The following is a 26,052-nucleotide window of genomic DNA, read 5'->3' on the forward strand; positions in this document are numbered from 1 at the left end:
GACTCAAATTATCACCTAAATCTGCCTATGTCTGCCTCTATCCTCTCTCCCTCTCTCTCTGTTTGTTTGTGTGTGTGTGTTTGTGTGTGTGTGTGTGTGTGTGTGTGTGTGTGTGTGTGTGTGTGTGTCTTTCTCTGTCTCTCTCTCTCTGTTTCTTTCTCTATCTCTTTCTATCTCAGACATACAGAGGCATCTTCTGGCGTGAAAGGGTGGCGGCGTTCACGTCCGTCGACGAACGGAAGCTCTCATGCCTTTCCTTTTCTCTCCCACCGCAGGTGGACATGCAACAGCTCCTCGACGAGCAGATGCGCCGAAAACTGAACAAGATGGAGATGGCTGCCGGGGCGTCCATGCGAGGCGCCAACAACAACAACGGCTCCGACTCTGACTCCTCTTGCAACGGCAAGACCTCTCCCCGGAAGAATTCGCGTTTCCTCTCTCTGCTGAGCCTTAGACGGTAGCTATTTAGAACCCAGACTAGCCCCACCGCCGGCTAGAGCCTGCCTCGACCAATTCGTGCTAGCCCACCCAGTTGAGGCTAGCCTCGCCTGGCCAGCACTAGCTTTAAAAAGGCTGTTCTCAGTCTCTTAAGGTCCTCACTAGTCTGAACGGGCCCGTACTAGCCTCTCCCGGGGTCGGTGGTAGCCTCGCGCGGACCGCCAGCAGCTACTTGTCGAGCACCTTGTACATTATGCACATAATACTGTCCACCAGCTCACGTCGCACCGCAGACTCCTCTCAACTCGATGTGAGGTGCACATCACCTACGGCAGCTCAGGAGCGGGACACTTCACCAACCAAAGAAGGCTGAGGTTCCAAAGGTTACTGGATATGGCAGATGAAGACCCCATCCTTCCCAGACAGGATGCCACTGCGGTTCTGCCAGAGACGGAGGTCTCCAGCCTGCCTCTCCGGTTGCCGGATCGACCGGCCGGTCAGTACCATCAAAAATCGTAAATGTGAGGAACACTGTGAAACGCGATTCTAGTGATCGTTCCCGAAGTGAATCCGCGGTCGGCAAAGCTTCTGAAGGAGGAAGGGAGAGTCGTAGCGCTCGGCCTCTTCCTTCTCCTCAGTCTCCATGTAACGCTTAGCTCACCGAGCTCACTGGACAATGGGTCAACGAATCACGACGCTCTCGCGTCAGTGGCAGTGTCTCTAAAGCGTGTCCCCCCGAAGAAGTCTCCGAAGTCGAAGAAGTCTCCGAAGTCGCTGCCAAGAAGAGTAGCAGAGACTCTGATGGCCCCACGCGCGTCCTCGACACAGCAGTGCCTTGAGGAACCCGATTGTACAAAGGAAAGAGTCCGGCTTGCGCCCTCGGGTCCTCCTCGACCGTATCAAGAGGCGCGTGACAGGGTTTCCCCGAAGACGGGAGAGCCACAAACCCAAAGCGATACATAATATATGGAGAAGAAAATATAAATATATAATTTTGTACTTGTTAATAAAGGCAGCGGTGATGTGGCAATGTGAATACATATAAATGAACATATATATATATTATATATAGCTGTGATATTGCATAGTTTGCCTGAAAGAAACAGACCGATGCTTTCTTCATCTTTCTCGAACTCTAAGTTCTGCCTACTAGTCTTAGCTCTTAGTCGCTCCCAAGTTCTTCGTCAGTCTTGACATACATGGCTCTCTTGTGACTTACATCACCCATATACCCTTTCCCCTGGGTTCCTACGACCTGCTCTTTTGTCGCACATGTGGTAGCCAGCTATGCACAGGTCCTCAATTTCTATCACGCGAAGAAGGCAGCTGTTGGAGAACTTTAGTAGCGACCTGTTTCCTTTGCACATTAAGATATGCCTCTCCATTCCCACCCTTACATTTAATCCTATATTTTCATTCCTTTATTAAATCATGTCCACACCCCCTGATGCCGTTTTCATGGCATCATCACACAGGTCTTGCTGTATTTCCTTCCAAGTTCTCATTTTACTTGGATTTTTTTCCCAGTCACAACAAGCTATTTCAAGGTTCACAATATTAAGAGGCTGAGTCTCTTCAGCTGGCTTAGTTTGTTTATTCTCAAGGATCCTCTGTTCCCCGAACTGGGCCCTCGAACTCAACTAAGAGTCCGGACGGTGTCCAGCTTGGGGTGACAGTTTAGAGTCAGGGTTCCCGCGAAGGGAACCCTGGGCGATGTATGATAGTAATAATTAACCTTTCATAGATTGTTTATGGCCTACAGCTGTGACTAGACCTGATTCCTTGTTACACCGTCTATTCCCTGTCCTTCCCACACACGATCTGCTTCGAAAACATCCTTGTTAGCCAAAGCTAATCCCAAAGAACTCTGTTGCTTTCCTCTCCCCCCCCCACATCAGAGCCGAACATCTCATAACTAACTTAATGCTAAACCTAATCTATCTCCTCACGACTCTCCAGTTAACACATCTCATTCACACTTCACAAGTTATCACTTCGCTGTTAACATAGCCAACTGGAGCACTATTTATTCACCTTGGTATCTCAGCATAAGGGCAAATGACCCCCACGGGTCGAGAGCCTCTCTTGTACATACCCACTACATCAAGCGGAGTAAATCCGTTTCAGAATGAAGATGAGCATCATTTAATTTTAATAACGTCCAGGGATCGGTTTAGGCTTTATTTCCTTCTCCCATTTTTCGTTTGGTAAACAAAAGGGTTTCATGATTAGTTGGAAGAGACTGCCGTCCAGCTCTTGGACGTCAGTTATCTTCTTGTTGACGACAAAATTTCAAAACTCTTCTGCCTTCCCGCGCTTTGCTGGGAGGTCTAGAAGTGTCGAATCTTCACTACACTTTCTTTTACTTTGCTTCTGTTAAAAGTCCACGAAAGACTCAGGTTGTTCTTACCCTTTTGTTCTTTTGTGTCTGGCAAAGATGAAACCCTAATTTCCCTCTCAGAGAACTTAATATGATCACACAAAGTGTCCTCGTCGATTCAGTTACTTAGTAGCTGTACCGATGGGTCCGCTTGCATCCAGAACTGCTGCATCAGGAGATCAGATGGCGTTCCGATGTTCCGGCATAGGAACGTGTAGAGATTATATTAAATGTTACTATGATATATTATTACTTAAGCTAAGTAGCATCGTAGATAGGTTGTGTTGATATATGATGTCTGCACTTCGGTACAAGCATTGATTCACAGCTCCCTCATCCGTCCACGCGGGGGCCCCGGAATGAGCATTACATCGTCGAAGCCCGCCAACGCTGATAAAGCTTGGCGTATCATGATGGCGTGGTTTTTCGTTTCGTTGTAAAATCATTTAAAACCGATTTACCAACGTGGTTAGTCAGAAAACCGCCGATCATAGGCGTGAGTTCGAGGTAACACGAACCTCGTGAGATCAGTCAGTTGGTGGATTTTCGAAGATGATGCTCTCTCAGGGGCCTTTGCGACTGTATGATCTTGTACCTTGTATGAATTGACATAATAAAATCCGATAATAATAATAATAAGATGTGCTTTTCATTTAACCATGCAAGAGACTTTGTCAAGGCGGTATGACCTCAATTGTCGCCTCACATACATCCATCCACAGTTACCTACCATCCACAGCCATCCACGCAGTTACACACCCACATTACCCATCCACCCGCACGCACAGTTACCCACATACACTGCTCCCACACAATTACACACCTACACAAATATGCACCCACACAATTAACCCAGAATTACTTACACACTAACACAGTTACACATCCAGAGTTACCCACCCACACAGTTACCTGCTCAGAGTCACCCACTCACCCATATTTACCCACCCACCCACACTTACCCACTCACTCACCCACATTTACCCACTCACTCACCCACATTTACCCACTCACTCACCCACACTTACCCACTCACACACTCACCCACACCCACTCATCCATCCACATACCCACCCACACACTCACCCACACCCACTCATCCACCCACGTTCCCTACCCACACTTACCCACTCACCCACGCACTCACCCACACCCACTCACCCACACTTACCCACTCACCCACACTTACCCACTCACCCACACTTACCCACCCACCCACACTTACCCATTTACCCACCCACCCACACTTACCCATTTACCCACCCACCCACACATACCCACCCACACATACCCACCTACACTTACCCACACATACCCACCTACACTTACCCACACATACCCACCCATGCAGTCACACACACACACACACACACACACACACACACACACACACACTCACCTACACACACATTCACCCACACACTCACCCACACATACCCACCCACACTTATCCACCCACCCACACTTACCCACTCACCCACACATACCCACCCATGCAGTCACACACACACACACACACACACACACACACACTCACCCACACTCACACACACACACACACACACACACACACACACACACACACGCACCCCCACACTCACCCACACATATTCACCCCCATACTCACCCACACACACACACACACACACACACACACACACACACACACACACACACACATTCACACACACACACTCTCATCCACATACTCACCCACACACACACGCACTCACCCCCACACACACGCCCACACACTCACACTCACCCACACTCACCCACACACACTCACCCGCACTCATACACATTCACGCACACTCACCTACACACTCAACCACGCACACACATTCACCCACACACTCGCACACATTCACATACACACACACTTACCCCCACACTCTCACATACACACTCACCCACACATACATATACACACTCACCCACTCACCCCCCACACACACTCACCCACCACACACTCATCACCCCCACACACATCCATACGCGCGATATGCATACACATGTACAGTACATATCCCCCCACTCGTACAAATCCTTCACTGCATCCATACTGTTTATCACCCGAGCCTGATCAAAGAGAAGACTATGTTGGCCTGATGACCTCACCTTTTCGCTGGCTGGGGTGAGCCACAGGGATGAAAGGGAAGACCTTGTGGCAGGATGCAAAAGAGATAGAAGAGCATCATCTACCACGGAAGAACCAATGAGCTCTCTTGAAGAGGTAAGTCTGTTTGACTCTCCATTTCGCCTCTTTGATGAAAGCTACCACTGTTTAGGGAGCGTTCTAGATAGATCATCAGATAGCATCATGTGATGCATTCTCTGTCCACCTGATGGACATTTTCCTGATGGACAGGGCTCAGCACAGTTCATAAGACATGACAGCAGTAAAACAACATTTGGGAGTGCTTCTTATGTTTTGCTGTTACAGTTTCATCACAAGACACAACATACACGAATACATAACACATTTCACAGGTCCATGTCTCCACTAAGGCAGATGGATGAGAACTTACATATGGGACTCGTCATATGTATAGTGTACACATAGATATATCCACATAAATGAATATGTATACGTGCGGACACCTACTTATTTCTCATAAAGCTATCCTTCCAATGACTAAAAAATACTGTTTTCATTCTTCTTGTGGCTGCTCGGAAGGGTATTTGGTGTAGCTGGACAAGGGCTTGACTTCCTCGAACAGATACAACACGAACGGCTCGATTCCTTGACGACCCCTTCAACAGGATCCACACCCGAAGTCCAGGTGAGCTTCAGGGTAAGGTCAGGTTATGAGTGATGTCTATTATCCAGATTCTTAGGTTTGAACGGGAACCTGAGGACAGCGTCACAATGTTGACTCCAGACGAGACATGGCGACAACGACCCAAGCCTGGTTTTCACAGTGGAGGAGGAACAACATATGTGGACGAACCAAGGGTAAGGGATGAACGTAATTGAGGTATTCACTGCAGATTCTTAGGTCCTTGTGGAGACAAGAGGACTACACCACGATTTTAAGGATCAAAAAGAGGGAGAAGAACGACAACAATGATGACCACGTCCACGACTACGACAACCGAGGGCTATCTTTGGCATTGGTGGAGGAATATCAGTGAAATCGACCCATAGGTAAGAGGAAATGATAAATGAGTTGTTTTATGGTTATTGTCAGATCTGACAGGGACAGGAGAACCACGTCGGGATGTCGAGGATCAGACAAGAGCTGAAGACGGAAGATCCTGATCCGCCTTCCTTCGCCAGGCGGGGACGATCCGGGGATGTACATCTGTCGACAGGGCAGTAGACAACCGATGAACCTTTATTTTCAACCTGTGGACACTCACTGGACTTGACTAGCAGGTAAGGACAAAACCTTTCTTAGGCAAGCCTCTCTTCATCAGCCTCCGCTACCTTGTGATTGGTGGACTAGCAGCCTCCGCTACCTTGTGATTGGTGGACTAGCAGCCTTTCTCTTGGCAAGACCCGTGGAAACGAAGAGTCGGGTTAAGACGAGGCACATCTGTACCAACTGCTGAAGAAGACCACGCAGACAAGGCGCATTTCGAAGTAGCCGATCTTGTTCCCAAGGACATCAGCAGTCTGCTGTTCAAACTCACTGAAGTCAAGGATAGGCCAAGTCTCAGGTATGTAGGATGTGTGTATGTGTGACTCTGTTTGCCCCCAGCGTGGTATGTCCACCATCATCTTTCAATGGCCAACGAAGAGATGGGGAGCCATGGTTTCAAGCAGCTCTGGCAGAGACCGTGGTGATGGGCTCCAGTCACTCTCGTCATCCAGCACCATCATCCACTAAGCTGAGGGGGACGAGGAGGACGAGGAGAACGATCAGGACGGCACAACAAAGACAACAACGATGACGACGACGATGACATCGAGGATGAGGAGGACGGGGACGACGGGGAAGAGGAGGACGCAGATAACGAGAACAAAGGGTAAGATATACTTGAACTTTAGCTTGAGGATGACGAAGACGAATGATACAAGGACGCAGAGGACAAAGGAGGCGAGGGCGAGGGTATCGAGGACGAAAACGAGATTAAGGCTGAGCTTGAGCTACACAAAGACCAAGTGGAGGACGAGAAGGACAAAGGCGAGGGCAAGATGGACGAGGACGAAGAGGACAAGGAGGATAAGGACGAAGAGGACGAGGACGAGCGTGAGGACGAAGGTAAAAACAAAGGTGAGGAGAGGATGAGGACGAGAAGGACAAAGGCGAGAACAAGATGGACGAGGACGAAGGGGACAAGGACGAAGAGGACGAGGACGAGCGTGAGGACGAAGGTAAAAACAAAGGTGAGGAGAGGGTGAGGACGAGAAGGACAAAGGGGAGATTAAGGCTGAACTTGATCTAGACAAGACCAAGTGGAGGACGAGAAGGACAAAGGCGAGGGCAAGATGGACGAGGACGAAGAGGACAAGGAGGATAAGGACGAAGAGGACGAGGACGAGCGTGAGGACGAAGGTAAAACAAAGGTGAGGAGAGGGTGAGGACGAGAAGGACAAAGGCGAGGACAAGATGGACGAGGACTAAGAGGACAAGGAGGACAAGGACGAAGAGGATTAGGACGAGCGTGAGGACGAGAAGGACAAAGGCGAGGACAAGATGGACGAGGACAATGAGGACAAGGACGAAGAGGACGAGGACGAGCGTGAGGACGAAGGTAAAAACAAAGGTGAGGAGAGGGTGAGGGCGAGAAGGACAAAGGTGAGGACAAGACGGAGGAGGACAAGGAGGACGAAGAGGACGAGGACGAGCGTGAGGACAAGAAGGACAAAAGCGAGGACAAGATGAACGAGGACGAGGAGGACAAGGACAGGGACGAAGAGGACAAGGAGGACAAGGACGAGGAGAGGGTGAGGACGAGAAGGACAAAGGTGAAGAGGACAAGGACGAAGAGGACGAGGACGAAGGTAAAAACAAAGGTGAGGAGAGGGTGAGGACGAGAGTGGCGAAGATGTAGGTCAGGGAGGGTCGAGGGTGAGGGGGAGGGTCGAGGATGATAACGGTGAGGACAATGAGTGCAACTGTGAAGAACAAGAGAAGGAAGAATGGGAAACTCTCTTCTTTCCCAGGTGCCCTGACTCCTACCACCTGTCCCTTATGACATTTCCCTGCAGCTAGACGATCAGGACATCAAGGAAGAGACTGAAGCGTGAAGGAGACTGAAGGAGACCCTTCTGAAGACTACAGGAAGAACGAGACAGACGCAACGATGGTTTCTGTATTCCGCGCCTGACCATACAAAGAAGGTTAGTAAACGAGGAGTTGTTTACTTGTTACAAAAAATGAATCTTCTGGTTTCAGGTAGGAAGGCTGGACAGAGGAGGAACCGCGTGGAGTTCCAGGTATCCCGTAGATGCCCCTCGAGATTGCAGGCGTACATCAGGCATCGAGGACCATGCTGTCACTTCTGGAGTCGAGTGGAGGCGTTCTCTGGAGACATCTTGAGGACGTCGTATGGTTGCTGCTGGTGAAGTTACCCCTTAACGGACATTTTTTTCTCTCTTCTTTCTTTCTTTCTTTTTCTTTTTGTAGTTTGCTGGGCTGGTACCCGCCCGGACACCAACCTTTCAGGTGGTCTGGACCAGTTCAACCATGACCGCAGGAGAGACGGTGTCCACGCTACAGCCACATCAGTGACCATACCCGGAGGAAGCTGAGATCAACTCAGGTCCGAGTGATGCCCTTCCTAACCTCTGCGCCATGACCAGGGTTCAAACACCTATCCGACCTCCCCATGCAGTTACCAGACGTGGCGGCCCCCTTATCAACCAGTTCCTCGCGCGAGGTCGATGTACCAAAGGGACTTCGAGAGGAGGAAAAGGCGAGAATTAGGAAAGGAAGTATGGCATCCGCGGGTATGAGAGTAATACTATCATTTAACCTTTTCAGCAATAACATGGTCTACAGGTTTTTCTTTTTTAGTTCCGTCCAATGCCAGACAATTTTGTCCAACTGAAATGTGGACTTGGGACAAGAGTCCCCGTTTTGTCCCAATTCCGCTCCAGAATTGGACTCTACATAAAGGGAAAAAAAAAAAAAAAAAAAAAAAAAAAGCGCGAACTCCATTGTCTCCCGAGACAGAAGGATGCCAACAACAACAATATATATATATATATATATATGTATGTATATATATATATATATATATATATATATATATATATATATATATATATATATATATATATATATATACAAAATACGTTGCTGTATCGAAGGGCTCAATGGAGATCGAAAAAAGAACAGGTAAAAAACAGACCAAGTGTACAGGTTCTGACGGACGGATGATGCGATGCAGTCTAAAGGAAGTAGAGAAATAACAACGAGCTCTCGACAGTCCTTTAGATATTATCTGAAGGTAAGACTAATATTTTTTAAGATAAAACTAACACACCTTGTTTCTCAATATAGACGGACCTGTGGATACATATGGTCGACAAACTGTTGCATCCATGCCTGGTAATCCTCTTACCCCGGTGGGTATCGACCTTTTTCATTCCATTCCCTTCCTTCATGAATTTTCAACAGTCAAGTGGATCCCCTTCACTTTCTCTCCCAAATTTCACCCCACCAAAAATGTAAAAAGAAAAACTATAATAATAACATGTTGATGAAGAGAAACCCTTTGTTTTATTACAAAGTTGACGATCACAATCATCTTATACTTCTGGTAGGACAGAGTGGTGGATTTTTTTTCTTCAGATTCTTCACACACATTATATAGAAATATATAATTTCTAACAGCAGGCCATAACCCCCCAACCCTAAATTCTTGTCATAGCTCTTGGCGGCCATGGTCCCCCTGGTTAAGAAAAACTGTCCTACACCAAGCAGGAGGGAGTTGATAAGTCTGCTAACAAATTCGTCATCTCGACGTGATCTGCAGCCTTTCATTGACTTTGGCCGTCTTGGTAATCCCTCTTGTTACCGGATCAATCAATGGTGGGTCATGATGGTTGAGGCCAGGTATGCACACACCTAGCACCTTTAAAGACAAAAATAGTAGATTTTTTTCAGCAAACGTCAAACTTATCTATGTTTAACAATATACAGGTATGTAATAGGAAAAGTCGTCGTCGAACCGGCGGACAACCTTAAGCAAGCAAACATTCAACCAACTCCAAGACCTCAACTAAGGCGAGCAGCTGTGAAACAACGCCCACTTTGCCACATCTACAAGAAAACATCACCACAACTGTCTCCGACTATTTCTCCGCTTTCGTTGATTGGTTTAGATGCAAACCTCAACGTTAAAGTCTTGCCACATGCCTCCTGAGCCGCAACACAAGTCCTAATAAATATCCCTTAAAAGTGCTCAGTGGCAATGGTCCCCTTTTATACAAGACTATGATTTCGTTTTCCTTCAGACTTCTCTCCCTCACAGAAACCTATCTCGCGAAAGTGGGTGGTCTGTTCCGGACGGATCCAGCAACATCTCATGCTTAAGGTGCACCTCCGGACAAATTTGTCACTGAGGTTTCGGCCGTTCTTTGGCCAATACCGTAAATAAAATCCTGGAACCTGGAACCTCGTTTCATGACCCCAAACATTCTGAACACTCGCCCAGAACCTTGCTAAGAAAATGACACCAGCGAGACGTGAGATCGAGTTCTCTGGAACCAGCCACAATAAACTAGGACCTCAACTCCTGGAGTTATAATACTGGGCTTCCACGTTCGTTTGAGTAAAAAGCGACTTCGGTTACAATTTTTTTTTTTTTTTTTTCAAATCTCCAAATATCAAATTATCTTTCCGAATGATTAACTAAGAGGTTGTAAACCTATACGATTGTTAGAAATGCTGTTGAAATGTCCTTAGAGAAGTCTAGATTCCTGTAAGCGAAGAAGTCATATTCTAGTTATTCAAATGGAGGCTGGAGGTAAGATGTCGGAGGAAAAACTGCCCAGTGTGATAACCCCTTTACTCTTATTCACAACTCTTATTTGTATTTCACGCTTGTACGCTCACCACACCACACTGATCAACATCTCCATTTGTCTCCTCGTTCGACAAATATTCATTCACTTATCCATACTACCTTCTTATCTATCATCACATGTGATTCACCATGGGCTAGGATCACGTGTTGGACTTGTGATCGACAGCTATTTCCCTCCCGAAAGAGAGCTCAGAGCTCATATACGACCGATCTATGGGTAATGTCGTGACCTTACACTCACACGCACACACAGCTCCCCGCCCACGAGAGTTGGAGTAACGACTCGCAGCGCAGCGATACTGAAATCATTTCAGCCCTGGGCGGGAGTGTGTGTGTGTGTGTATGTGTGTGTGTGTGTGTGTGTGTGTGTGTGTGTGTGTGTGTGTGTGTGTGTGTGTGTGTGTGTGCATGTGCATGTATGTGTGTGTGTGTGTGTGTGTGTGTGTGTGTGTGTGTGTGTGTGTGTGTGTGTGTGTGTGTGTGTGTGTGTGTGTGTGTGTGTGTGTGTGTGTGTGTGTGTGAGTGTGTGTGTATGTGCATGTATGTGTGTGTGTGAGTGTATATGTGCGTGTGCGTGCGTGTGTTTGTATGTGCATGTATGAGTGTGTGTGTGTGTGTGTGTGTGTGTGTGTGTGTGTGTGTGTGTGTGTGTGTGTGGGTGGGTGTGTGTGTGTGCGTTTACGAAAGAGAGCGTGCGTTGTTTATACATTTGTACTTCAGAACAAAATGCCTTTGCGTTGTCATCGTCCCATTCCTAGAATCGCAATTAACGAACGTGGCATTAGAGCATCTCTCGCTCGAGAGACAGCTTCTGTCCCAAAACAAGAAATCATAGAAAACTAGGTGTCTTCATACATTATGGCAATGTGTCTTATGTGTTCTTCACCGTCGAATCTGAACCTTGTTATATATTACTATTTATATCAGTAGCCTTGTTTTAGGTGAATTGAAATAGGTATTACATTTATCAGCTTCTGAAATACTTATTACATTATAAAAAAAATAAAAGTTAAATTAATTTGTGGCAACTCAACCCACTAACCGGTCCAGTGTTGGCGACAAACAGAATTCCTCGACTGAGCTAGCTACACTTCTCGCCCGTGATTGGTCAGATCTTAGGGTGTGACTCAAGTTCCGGGCACTCATTGGCTGGGGCAGTTTGTGAGGTCCTTATCAAGGAGACGTGCATATATCGTTGAGTATTGAACTAGTTACAGTGTAGTGTTTAACGGACACGTGAGAAGGTGGGATACTAGTGACGTTGAATGTAAGTATTAATTATCTCCTTTCCCTTATCAGTTGGGGCTTTTTCATTTAACATCGCTGTCGGCAAGATTATTATTATTTTTATTAATCATCGTTTAATCCCTGTTCGGGAGTAATTTCATCATGTATGTATATTTCTCGCTACCAATAAACGATTTTGTTTCTGAAGGAAGTTCTCCTCACTACCCAATGAAGGTATTATATTATTATCTCGAATAATAAGCAAAGGACCACAATGGAAAGAAGCTTACATGTTTTTTTGCGTTATCCTCGGTGATTGTAATTGTTATTTCGAACTGTGTGTTCTTTTCATTATCTGCACTTCATGTATATTGATTCATTGCCAAATAAACTTATTGTTATCATTATTTGCTATTATTATTATTATTATTGTTATCATCATCATCATCATCATCATCATCATCATCATCATCATCATCATCATCATCATCATTATTATCATTATTATTATTATTATTATTATTATTTATTAGTATTATAAGGTTAACAGGTTATGATTATTACGCGACCGAAGAGTTGCTACACAAATAAGTAGAATAGTTTGACGATAGACAGCGTAAAAGCAGAAGTGCTACTACAAGCCTAAATGTGGCGGCACACTAGCATGCTACTTGCTTTTGCTACTTCGTTTGAGTATAAACGACTTCGGTTACAATATTCTAGACTTCCGTAAGAACATCTCAAGAATGTGTCTAACATTCGTGTATTTTTTTAAATTAATTTATTACTCTTAATGAACAGTAGTCCAGTCCTGGTACGTCAAGAAGTAGCTTTGTACATAATACTGTATTAGTGACCCCCGGGAAGCTGTTTGGCTATGGTGGAATAACGTAGACAAAGGAGGTAGTTCAGTTGGTATTATCCGTGGAATGATCGGCATGGGGCAATCTGACATTGGCGGGAATCCAAGTACTTTGCGTTTTACATGTATTATACATTTTTTTTTGGAGGGGGGGGTAGATTTGGTGTTAACCTAAGACAGCGTTTCCCAACCTTTTTTCGACCATAGCACCCCATGTTGTGTCTAAACAGTCCAGCGCTCCTATCTTGTTATTAGAAGATAAAAGAAAGTGAAGTGTACTGCTTGATTTATTTTCTTGATTCCTTAGAACTGAAACCAATTAAGAATCTTGTTTGTAGAAGAAATAAAAACACCCTAGAAAAATAAAATAGGATGAAAAAAAGTCAAATATGCAAATATACATCAATGTGATTTGTGTGCATCACTTCCTAGCAACCCCAGGGGTTGCTACCTAGCACCTCAGGTTGGGAAACGCTGGTCTAAGACGACAGATTCCTTAAAACAATTTCCTTTTATTCCAGTTTTGTTAACAGCACTGGCACATACCCATGCTATAAGCATAACTCGTGTGGAAATAGCTTTAGAATTTGTACAGACAAGTGTGAAAAGACAAGGGAAGGGAAACAGGGGACTCTGTAAGCGTCTTTATTGGTGAATAACACTGCTTGACCGGTCTCGTGTATGGCTTTAGAATTTGTACAGACAAGTGTGAAAAGACAAGGGAAGGGAAACAGGGGACTCTGTAAGCGTCTTTATTGGTGAATAACACTGCTTGACCGGTCTCGTGTATGGCTTTAGAATTTGTACAGACAAGTGTGAAAAGACAAGGGAAGGGAAACAGGGGACTCTGTAAGCGTCTTTATTGGTGAATAACACAACTTGACCGGTTTCGTCTATGGGAATACTTTGTATTCTCGGCCCATGCTGGTAAGCGGACGACCCGGCGAGACTGCTATAGTGGATAACCCTACACACTGGTCGGTTGATGGTTGACACTTACCTGTGACTTTGCCTCCGTGGTTCACTGTGCCAGAAAAATCCGTAAGTGTTGCCTTTTCGAGGTAAATTCACGGGTGATCATAATATAGAAGATAGTGAGTGAAACAGATGATAGTGAATGAACAACGTAGTCAAAAAACAACTCGGTTGAGAAAATTGGAAGAAAGGGAAGAGATTATACCAGCGTTTGTGGATTTGGAGAAGGCGTATGATAGAGTAGATAGTAAAGGCGTATGGAAGAACACGATATTGTGTGGAGTTGTGAGGAGGGTAAGAGACAGTGAAGATCTTTTATGATGTACATGAAGCTTTTGTTGGAGTAATAAGCGAGAACAAGATCCTTGAGGTGAATGTTGGTTTATGACAAGAGGTTGTAATGTCACCATGGCCGACCAAGATAACAAGGGTGGGCAACCTTTTTTAAGTGCGAGTGCCAAAATCAGACGAATATTTGATAAAAAAAATTCTCGCGTGGTAACAGAGTAACATAAACGATAGGCCTACATACGAGTATGGACTCCCTTCAAATCCTAGGGCCCCAGTTGCCCCCCTCCCCCGGGGCGCAGCATGTGGTTAAGAATGATCCTATAGAAGAAATATTTATTGGTTATCTATTTTAAGGTGAACTCTGGGTTACGCGTGCCGGAGAAAAAGTCATTAGTGTGCCGGGTTTGGCACGCGTGCCATGGGTTGCCCACCCCATACTATGCAAGGATACAATGATGTGAACAATTAATCAAAGAATTATGGGTAGGGAAGTGAGGTTGGAGAAAGTGGGCAAGAATGAATGAAATATATTTTAGTATATAAAGTTGATACTGATCCAAAACTCGCCATCCCATTTTGCACGCAGTGGGAAGTAAGAAACCCCTTACAGAGGAAAGCCCTGTCAGGTAAGGCAAGATTTTTTTTTTGCCGGCGTTGGGTCGCCTCCCTGCCTGGCCAGGGTTGTTCCAACGCAACAAGCCCGCAGTAGGTCTCGATACTCGAACTCACGACCACTTATTCATGAGTACAAGACGGTATCCACTGGGCTACCACTAGCAGAGAATAGAACCTTTGGGGAAACTTATAAACAAAGTTGGTCAAACTTATTAAAGAAAACTGAAAGTTGATATATCAAAAGGTAAGGTTATGGCTAATTTAGATGAGGTTTGTCAATATACAGGGTGGTTCAAATGTCTCGTACCCCTACCAATGGAGGTACAATTATTACAGTAATACAAAATACATGTTCTGGATTCAGGCTACTCGTAAGCGTATGGGCACATGAGGGGGTGCATTATTCAGCCGAGAACATGACGGAGGCTGTACGACATGACGTCACTGAAAGATTCGGCAAACCAGCTCCTCCGAAGATGACAACACTGCGATGGGAACATTTTGTTCCACTGTTATTTTGTTCTGTTGTTCTTACAGTGAAAAAACTAAATCTAGGGCATGTTTTTTATGTTACTGTAATACTTGTACCCCAATTGGTAGGGGTAACAAGACATAAGGACCATCCTGTACAACATAGGAACAACATCGAACGAATGGAAAGTTATTGATATCAAGTAACAAATATACATAAATTGTAGAACTGGAAACATAGGGTGAGGGAAGGAGAAAAGGTATAAAGAATGGATTCTCCATACAAAGATCTCAGTGGAACTAAGAAAAGAGTATATAAAGCAATAGACATGAATGGGTAAGACTGGGTACTTGCCTGGCTACCTCCCATATAAGGGTGAAGAAGCTCTTGGTATATAAATGAAATAATAGTTTTCTCGACTTTTATAAATGAGAGTCTGTCGAATATAAGAGAAAATTGAGGTGACGTTGGAAAGGCTATGTTTTTATTAATTTATTACGCTCAGTGAGCGGCAGTCTTGGTACATCAAGAGGCTTTGTACATGATATTCGTGACAAATATATAGTATATAGCAAGAGGCTATAACAATCGAACTTGAAGGAAATATAAGAAATAAAGGTAGGCATATATTAGGTAGTTAATCACAGCATATGATAGATAATGTTGATTTATAATGTTCTTTTTTTCTTTTCTTTTGTTTTCAAAGTACTCTGATTCGGTGGAAATTGGCCTTTGTAGAAATTGGTACTTGTAGACAGGGATCGTCTGACCTCGGTTTATAAATTGTAACTGTTATACCCTCACTAAAAATATTGCGTATTACCTCTAATAATCTCGTATACCCGCAAATATGAGAATTTTTTTTCGACTTAAACATATTCTGACATTCGTGTTCCTCTGAGCGCGAGTTTCGCGTGCTGCCACCTTGCAACTCAGAACGTACAAAAGTTTCGAAACTTGATACTATGTCTAATACTCAGGAGTTGACCGGCTGAACACTATAGTCTTAAAGCCCGTTTTCTTCGAATCCCATCAAAACAGAGCATGCCAGCAACGAATTGTTCATTCCCTGACATTACTTATTATACTCATCACGCTTGGTACGATCTCCTCTTACACTATTGGCCTCTTGATTCCACAGGAACCTGCTTCCACCTTGCTACTCAGAACGTACAAAAGTTTCGAAACCTGATACTACGTCTAATACTCAGGAGTTGACCGGCTGAACACTACATCTTAAAGCCCGTTTTCTTTGAATCCCTTCAAAACAGAGCATGGCAGCAACGAAACGTTTATACCCTGACATACCCTTGATGCCTTCTTGCAGTATTGTCCTCTTCATCCCACAGGAACCTCACGGACAATGGCTTCCTTATCAGAAGGCCGACTGCTCCTCCGAGGGGCGTCACAAGTCGTGAGGGTGGCCTCCAATGGCGAGAGGGTCAAGCTCAAAGGGGCCATGAGTGATCTGGCAATCCTACAGGCAGAGGAGGGTCAGGGACTCTCAGTCGCCGTGGACAGGTAAGAATTCACCAACGGACAGTTGCCAACATTACACTAGACACACTTACATCAGTTGTTTGATATTCGTTTGATAAATGTGGCACTTGACTCCCACATACCTAGTGTGCTACCAACTGTACCATGGGAGGATGTGCAAAAGAAACCACTTCTCCCGACATCAACTTCCTATGATGCAAGTATTATAGTTTAATTGAGTCTCTGGTACGAATCCCAGGGGCAGAACTGTTTAATCAAACTGTCGATACGAGTATATACTTGCATCAGGAGAACTAAGTAGTCTCTTCTGTACATCTACCCTGTAGTACATTTGGTTGCGCGCTAAGCTTATGGTAATCAAAGGTGATGGACTTCGGCCATAGTTATGCGCTTCGTGGCCTAGACTCCTCGCCACCTTCTAGTTTTGCCCTTTCTCTCTCTCTCTCTATCTATCTATCTATCTCTCCCTCCCTCTCTCTCTCTATCTATCTATCTATCTCTCCCTCCCTCTCTCTCTCAGATAAGGAGATACCTTGCAACCAAACAATTCACCAACCAATCATCATCACAAATAGAAAAAATGTACATATCCAAGTATCCTAACACTTTCACACACAATTGTATTTAATCCTCTTTATAGTATATATTCTTTGAGATGTCTTAACGGTGAGGTATTGTCTGTCCATAGTCAGGGAAGAATCGCTGCTGTGGGTACCGATGCTGAAGTGGCGTCGCTGTACGAAGAGACGACGTGGGAGAATGTTCTAGACGTCACTGGGATGTCGGTGGTTCCTGGTCTTGTCGACGCTCACACGCATCCCGTGTGGGCCGGGGATCGAGTCCACGAGTTCGCCATGAAGGTAAAACAGTGCTCCGGCACCTCTGCAAAACACTTTATAGCGAAATTGTTTATCTATCTTGTACCCTTGTATTCATTTATTTTTATTTTATTTATTTGTTTATTTATTTTACTCGTCGGAACAATTCTATCTCGTTTATTGTGTCAGAATTAAATCCTTTATTTTTTTCTGACCTAGGGTAGTGGGCGAGATGCAGGGATGACCCGTCATCAAGGAGGAACCAAGAAAAGAGGGAGGGAGGAGTGGTGAATGGGAGTGGAGTATGTGGGGATGAAATGGGTGGGGTGGATTTATGCCTTTGACTTTGGCTACCTCCCTTGTAAGGGGAAATAGACGTAGGTATATGTATGTATTCGTTTATTTATTGCCCACTATGTATAAAAACTTGATAGGGATAGGAGCTTCTTCAGAGCCCCTCCAATTATAAGAATGACATTGCATCCCTGGGTTCGACTAATCTTATTGCCTTTTAAAATGACATAAATACGGCCTTTTCAAGGAAATATAAAGCTGTAAAATATTACTCATGAAGAGGTCTGGTTCACTGGGGGAACTTCTTTGCTGTGACTGAAGTTGTTGTTGTTGTCGTTCGCTAGACTGTCAGGGCGAGCAATCCCGTCTCCCTGAGGAACCCCATGGCTGGGGCGGGGTTTTCCCACAAATCCTTTATGGAGTTGTATCGTGATGTTGGCGTGCATGATTGTATACAATGCAGTCTTCCATAACGTCTTGTTTGGTATGGGGAGAAGTGTTGCATCCTGGACTACTACTTGCGATACGGTAGCTTAGAAGGGCTAGGAACTAGATGTTGGCGGCACCACAATCCGACCAGGTGGACTCCGTCCTTTCGGGGGTGAGAGGATCCGGAGGGATGGATATCAGGGGGTCTGGCATGCAACAATGTATCTTTCAATTTGATGTTGTTCAGTTTGTTGTGGCCGAAGTTTCTGGTCACTAACCTAGATTTCCTCTACTGTGGCAGCTTGCTGGGGCATCTTACATGGAAGTCCACGCGGCTGGCGGCGGGATTCACTTCACAGTAAATGCCACCAAGAATGCTTCCCAAGAGGATCTTCTGGAACTCTTCGAGCAGCGTCTCCAGCGCATGGCTCGAGCAGGTATGTGAAAGATCGAGATAGGCTCGTGATGATTGGTGGAGATGTATATCACGTGTTTGTAGGCTCGGTGTGATTGATGGAGATCAAGATCACGTGTTTGTAGGCTCGGTGTGATTGATGGAGATCAAGATCACGTGTTTGTAGGTTCGTGATGATTGGTGGAGATCTAGATGGCCCCTTGTTTGTAGGCAGGAATGGAGAGTGATTTTGAATCCATGTGATGCTACAGATAATGACTCTGAAACTCTCTCCCTTTTCCCAGCTCTCTCTCTCTCTCTCTCTCTCTCTCTCTCTCTCTCTCTCTCGCTATCCATTATCTTTTTCTGTGTGTGATTCCCCTAACTCTCTCCCATAGATTGTTTTGTGTATAACCACCAAGAAAATATAGCAGTTTTGCATAAATAATCATCTTGTTGATTATTTCGACATGTACAACTTACTGATGCTCCAAGTTTAGAATAACTATTTCATTTTGAAGTTTTACCAGAATTCTGCAACCAGATGTATTTTTTCTCGACAAAATTTGCCTTTAGGGAAAGTTGTTCAGCAGTATACAACTATTATTGTTAGTAAAGGTTTTATGTTAAGATGGTGAAACTGTCAGTATCTATTAAGTGATGAAGGTGATCAAGCCTTTGGAACTGCGTAGTGTAGGCTTTATGAAACTGAGTAGTGTAGGCCTTATGGTCTTTTGCAGTCTCCTCCATTCTTATGTTCTTACATTCTTATAAGATGGTGGAACTGCATGTTCCTATCAAGTGAAGAAGTGTATAAAAGTGGTGATTAAAACGTGGTTATTGTGTCTTATTTTCGATGGGTATGATCTAATTATTAGATTCTAATAGGTGTTCAAACGTGTCAAGGGCTTGAACAAGGGTGATGCAAGGTAATCATATTAAGACTCATGACAGGACTCGTGGTAATGTATTTCAATTGGATAAATTTATATTTAAGAAGGAAATAGGCAAGAACTGGTTTACTGTGTTTAACGAATGGAATAGACTTAGTAACCATATAGCGAGCGCTGAAACTATTGGTTGTTTTAAGAAAAGGTTAGATAACTTCATGGACGGGATTGGTAGGTGGCAATGGACATGGAACTACCTAGTGTAGGCCTTATGGTCTCTTGCAGTCTCCTTCATTCTTATATTCTCATGTTAACTCGTTTTCATGACAGGCACGACGCTGGTCGAGTCTAAGAATGACTACGGCCTGGACACTGAGACTGAACTTGGAACTGCCTAATGTAGGCCTTATGGTCTCTTGCAGTCTCCTTCATTCTTATATTCTCATGTTAACTCGTCTTCACGACAGGCACGACGCTGGTCGAGTGCAAGAGTGGCTACGGCCTGGACACCGAGACTGAACTGAAGATGTTGAGGGTCATGGAATTGGCCAGAAGTCACTCTCCAGTCTCCATTTCCTCCACCTTCTGCGGAGCCCACGCTGTGCCGAAGTAAGACATCGAAGGGGTTATCACACTGGGCTATTTTTCCCAAGACATCCTACCTCCAGGATTCATTTGAATAACTAGGATATAACTTCGTTTATAGAAATCTAGACTTCTCCAAGAACATTTCAGCAGTATGTTTCGTATAGGTTTACAATCGCTTAGTACATCATTTAGCTTTGCTATATATGACGGAAAAGTAATTAAATATATATGCACATGTGAAAAACAGAATGTTGTAACCTAAGTCGTTTTTACTCAAACGAACTCTCAACTGTCGGCGCTGGCGAAGCTTGTGGAAGCCCAATGGGTGGGAGTGGATTTTGTGCCTTTGTCTTTTAGCTACCTCCCTTGTTAGGGGAAAAGAGCCTTTGGTATATATATATATATATATATATATATATATATATATATATATATATATATATAAATATATATACATATATATATATATATATATATATATATATATATATATATGTATGTATGTATGTATGATTTTGCCATGTGTCTTTCAGGGGGATGACATCTGAGAACGCGACGAGGAAGGTCATCGAGGAGATGCTCCCTGCTGTGGTCCACGCTGTCCAGCAAGGCCAGGTCTGTGGAAAAGAGCCAAGAGACTACACAGTGGTTCTCAACCCTTTTCGCTCTATTTCCCCCCGTTCATGAATTCTCAACATTTGTGTGGTTCCCCTTCATTTTTCTTCTAAGTCCCACCCCTCCAAAGAAGGTAGAACTAATATAATGATAATAATGATAATAGATAATATTTAATAATGATAGTATTGACGAGCAACGGGCTGCACCCGACCCCGCTACGCGGAGGCTCGTCCCTTCGGGTGGGCTCACTTTGCTCGCAGCCAATCAGTCGTCTCCGTTGCCGTGACGTCACCACTCAGCCAATCAGGGACCAAGAGGGGACGTGTCCCCTTGGGGGATTTCCTGTTTCCGATCCGATTTAGATCTGTCAACAGGAATTCTTTTATTAGTGTGTGTGTATATATATATATATACATTTTCCTCCAGTACTCTTGTTATTCTTTCGCGTCCTTCCTCACCAAGGATAAATCTTTCCTCCAGTTGAAGGTTGACAGCGCCGACGTCTTCTGTGAGAAAGGAGTGTTCGACGTAGCGCAGTCCCGAAGGATCATGCAGGCGTGCAAGGATGCGGGGTTCCTCCTCAACTTCCACGCTGACGAACTCACCGCCCTGGGAGGCGCCGAGGTGAGAGAGAAAACGGGTCAAGATGTCGGTGACGATAGTTGTTGGTATGAGGTAGAGAGAAAACAGGTCAAGAGGTCAGTGAAGAGAGTTTGGGCTACGAAGTCTGGGTCAGGATATGAAGAAGAATCGTGGAAATAAAACCGATAGGGAAATTCTGCCGAGAGAAGCAGGAAGGGGGGATTTTTGTCCCGAAGAAGCGTCAATACAGATTCTTCCGAAGAAGGGTGAAAGAGAAAAACTGACCTGGAAAAAAAAATGGACAAACTACTTTTTGTAGAAGCCTCAGATAAGATTATCCTGAGGAAGAGGTGATAGAACACTGTTTTCTTATTTCTATCTTTCTACTTTCATTTTTCTCTTTATTTCGAAATTCCTTCTTAGACCTGCTTACCTCTCCTTTGTCCCTTGTCAACGAAAGTTTCGTCATCCTTCAGATGGGAGCTTCCCTTGGGGCTGAAGCCATGTCTCACTTGGAGGAAGTGAGCCCAGCCGGAGTCTCAGCGATGGCGGAGAGTGGGTCTGTGGCCGTCATCCTGCCTACCACAGCCTACATCCTGCGTCTACCTGCACCTCCTGTCCGCGCCATGATCGACCAGGGTGTTCCCGTGGCTCTGGGCACAGATTTCAATCCAAACGCCTTCTGCCTGTCCATGGTGAGCGAGTTGGCTTCAACTGTTGTTTCATTGATGAATTCTCCCGTAATGTATTAGTAATGATGTATTGGTTAATAAATTCTCCCCCACCCCAATAACGTGTTGGTAATGGTGCCTGTTACCCGTCCATTAGGTTTAATGAATTCTCCCTCCCCCCATAACGTGATAGTAATGATGCCTGTTACCCGTCCATTAGGTTTAATGAATTCTATCCCCGTAACGTGTTGGTAATGATGTCTATTACCCGTCCATTAGATCTAAGAAAGAAATAGACAAGAACTGGTTTACTAACAGATTAGTTATTGAATGGAATAGACTCGGTAACCATGTAGTGAGCGTTGAAAGTATTGTTTCTTTTAAGAGAAGGTTAGATGAATTTATGGATAGTGATGACAGGTAGAAAGAGACACTGAACTGCCTAGTGTAGGCCTCAGGGCCTCTTGCGGTCTCCTCCATTCTCATGTTATGTTCTTATGTCTCTTCAGCCGTTGGTGATGCACCTGGCCTGTGTACTCTTTCGGATGAACCTACGGGAAGCTCTTACGGCAGCCACCCTGCACGCCGCCCACTCCCTCCGAAGAGCTCATGACCACGGGTCCATCGAAGTCGGCAAACTTGGAAACCTTGTCGTTGTAGATTCCCCCAGGTAGGTAAGAGGTAGCCTTGGGGACACTTGATTCACATTTAGGGTATTTCCAATAACCGACAACCACCTATTCTGCCATCTACCCCTTCAAACAAGGTCCATCGAAGGCGGCAAACTTGGAAACCTTGCCGTTGTAGATTCCCCCTGGGGACACTGATTCACAGTTAGGGTATCCCCAATAACCAAAAACCGCCTATTCTGTCATCAACCCCCTCAAACTAGTTCCATCGAAGTCGGAAAATTTGGAAACCTTGTAGATTCATCCAGGTAGGTAAGAGGTAGCCTTGGGGACATTGATTCATAGTTAGGGTATCCCCAATAACAAAAAACCGCATATTCTGTCATCTACCCCTTTAGATAAGTTCCATCGAGGTCGGCAAACTCGGAAACCTTGTTGCAGATTCACCCAGGTAGGTAGGAGGGAGCCCTGTGGACACTGATTCCCAGGGTTTATTCATTTCAAAGTTAGTGTATCCACGGGAACCGGCAACAGCCTATTCTGTCATCTACCCTCTCAAACAACAATAACACAACAACACATCCTGGATGGCAAAACGCCAATACATCTGTCATATCTACTCAACTGATTTCCAGTGTTTGTTCACTTCACGATTACTGTATCCCCAATGACCGCTTGTTTTGTACTCTACCTTCTCAAAAAATACTACAACACTTCTTGGAGGGCAAAACGCTGTCATATCTACACACAACTTCTTAAAAAAAAAAAAAATGGCACGGATAATCGACCAATAAACACCCTCGACTAACTATACCAATACATGAGATACAATATGTAAGGGGGAGGCAGGGAGCAGGACCAGAAAGAGGAGGCACCCCTCAACCTTAGACAGCTTCAAGGGGAATGTGTGCCTTTAAGAATTGAGGATTGATCTGGAGGGTGACACGGTAAGAAACGGCGCCTCTCCTTCCGAGGTGAATGGCGGGCTGAGGCCAAGGACAGGGGTGGGCAACCCTTGGCACGCGTGCAACAACTGGCATGGTAACGGCTTTTTTTTCCAGAACGCGAAACTTAGAACTCATCTTAAAACAAATTAATAAATCGCCAACTTCTTTCGTATGACCATTGCGCTGCATTTATGTTACTCTGTTGACACGCGAGAAATTTTGTATCAAAGATTTGGCTGATTTTGGCACCCACACTGAAAAAGGTTGCCCACCCCTGGTTCTAGGTGAAGATTGGCCGTAGCTCTACACTCTAGAAGGTAATGGTGGAGGTGCTGTTGTACCGCAGCCCCACAAAGGTTGCAGTATTTGTGATTTTTCTCTCCCTATACACAGCACTTGCCACCTACAATGATGTCCAAGGTGGATACTAGGTTACAGGTGTATGGCCTCGCATCCAATGACGAGGTAATACCACCGTGCTGAGGCCAAATTAGCAGTTAGACTGCTATGGTTGACCCTGGCCATACACCTGTGCGATCGTACTTGATCTGTGTGAGCGTGGACGCTAGGGGCAGTGTGATCATGTTGAACCTCGTCGCTCCCTTGGGAGTATCATCCACAATAGCGTTCCCCAGAAAACTAATATGACTTGAGATCTACGGAAACATTGCGAGAGATGGAACAACAGCGAGAGAGAAAACGACAACGAGAGATAGAGAGAGAGGGCGAGAGCCAGAGAGAGCGATAGGCAGAGCGAGATCGAAAGATAGTGAGAGAGGGAGACATAGAGCGAGAGATAGAACAAGAACTAGAGCGAGAGAAAGCGAGAGCGCGAGAGATAGAGCGAGAGCCCGAGAGATAGAGCGAGAGTGTGAGAGATAGAGCGAGAGATAGCGCAAAAGAGCGAGAGATAGAGCGAAAGAGAAAGAGAGCGAAAGAGCGAGAGAGATAGAGCGAGGGCGAAAGGTAGATCGAGAGAGAGAGAGCGAGATCGGAAGATAGAGCGACAGCGAGAGATGGAGATAGTGAGGTGGAGGGAGATGGAGATGGATGTAGTAAACTTAAGGGGACGACCGAGGATGAAATGGATGGATGGGGTGAAGGGGGCTACAAACAAAAGGGAAGTGTCTGTTGAGCAAGGAGGGGAGGAGGAAATAGGAGATAAGGACGAGTGGGAAATGACTGTATGGGTGATACGGTTATGTAAGGCAGGGAGGGATGGAGGGTAAGGGGTGCGTATGAGTGAATGATATTTTGACGCAGCCCGAAGGGACTTCTCCCCGTCTTCTCTTTTTCTCTATAAGGGGACGGAGAGGGGGGGTGTCGCCGATTAAATGAAGCGGCCTTGCTGTGGATGTACTGTGTCTTGCTGCATTGTGTTTGGCCCAGGACAGTTGGCGGATGCAGGCATGACCCGTCATCCATGAGGAGCTGAGATGAGGAGGGTAGGGTGGGGTGATGGAGGGGAGTGAAATAGGTGGGAATTGGCACGTTCCTCTGACTTGGCTACCTCCCTTATAAGGGGGAAAAATCTCTTGGTATATAGACTTTACATACATAATTCCTCTTTACAGATGGGAACACTTGGTGTATCAACTTGGCGGGACTGACGATACGATCGCTCACGTGGTCAACCAAGGACGTGTTGTCTACTCTAAGGAATCTATGTAGATGATCAGTTGTGTGTTGATCAAATAAATTTTATTACATTATTTGGTGTTTTTTACTCCAGTGGTATTGTGATCGTCAATAAACTGGGCTAGTGGTAGCCCAATGGATAAAGTCTTGAATTCATGGGCAGGTGGGCTTAATGCGTTGGTTCCCGATAACCCCGGGAGGGCGACCCAACGTCGGCGCAAAAAACTGCTTGCCACAACCGACAGGGCTTTGCCCTCCCAGAGGTTCATTTCCCAATACGTAGGAGTAATATTGTGGGATTTTATATTTTGGTAGACATAGGGATATAGAAATAATCCAGAATCCATTCATATTATATATTAACAATACATTTCAATTGTACATACAATTGGTAACACAGTAACCACAAACAAATGTACAGATGATCTGATTTACAACACAAAACATTCCCAGACCAGCTGCGAGGATACGAAAGACAAGGTGGGCCAGTGGTTCTCAATCTGGAGAGGGGTGGGAGTGGAGGGTAGGGTGGGCATGAGTGCTAATCAAGGGGACACAAGCCTAAAAGAAAATGTAGGAATTTCTTCAAATGTGTATGGCATTGAAGATAACGTAAGAAGAAACGTGCATTTCTCTGTTTTCCCAATGAATTATTAGACGCAAACACAAAGGGAAATATAGGAATTCCTTGAAATGTGTATGGCATTGAAGGTAACGCGAGAAGAAACGTGCATTTCTCTGTTTTTCCATGAATTATTGGACGCAAACACAAAGGAAAATGTAGGAATTCCTTTAAATGTGTATGGCA

At 45.0% G+C, this 26,052-nt stretch overlaps 2 protein-coding genes across 3 annotated transcripts in view; both read left to right on the forward strand.

The window, feature by feature from the left end:
* LOC143024066 (bicaudal D-related protein homolog) overlaps nt 1–3,457 on the forward strand; it is a 200,393-nt gene extending 196,936 nt beyond the window's left edge. For both annotated transcript variants that reach the window (XM_076182797.1, XM_076182798.1), the window contains one exon: nt 276–3,457. In XM_076182797.1, coding sequence (XP_076038912.1) covers nt 276–461 — 186 coding nt within the window. In that variant the 3' untranslated portion in view covers nt 462–3,457. The remainder of the gene's footprint in view (nt 1–275) is intronic.
* Nucleotides 3,458–11,970: 8,513 nt separating this feature from the next.
* Nucleotides 11,971–25,318, forward strand: LOC143024068 (putative imidazolonepropionase). Its single transcript, XM_076182799.1, has 10 exons — nt 11,971–12,071; nt 16,596–16,767; nt 17,435–17,606; nt 18,589–18,724; nt 20,039–20,180; nt 20,693–20,774; nt 21,258–21,401; nt 21,836–22,054; nt 22,540–22,700; nt 25,181–25,318. The coding sequence occupies exons 2-10, from the start codon at nt 16,610–16,612 to the stop codon at nt 25,275–25,277; spliced, it is 1,311 nt and encodes a 436-aa protein (XP_076038914.1). The 5' UTR covers nt 11,971–12,071; nt 16,596–16,609; the 3' UTR covers nt 25,278–25,318.
* Nucleotides 25,319–26,052: the final 734 nt, after the last annotated feature.

This window comes from Oratosquilla oratoria, unplaced genomic scaffold, assembly GCF_046742065.1.
Source record: "Oratosquilla oratoria isolate Oo_2021 unplaced genomic scaffold, ASM4674206v1 SCAFFOLD87, whole genome shotgun sequence".
In the NCBI taxonomy this organism is placed as follows: domain Eukaryota; kingdom Metazoa; phylum Arthropoda; class Malacostraca; order Stomatopoda; family Squillidae; genus Oratosquilla; species Oratosquilla oratoria.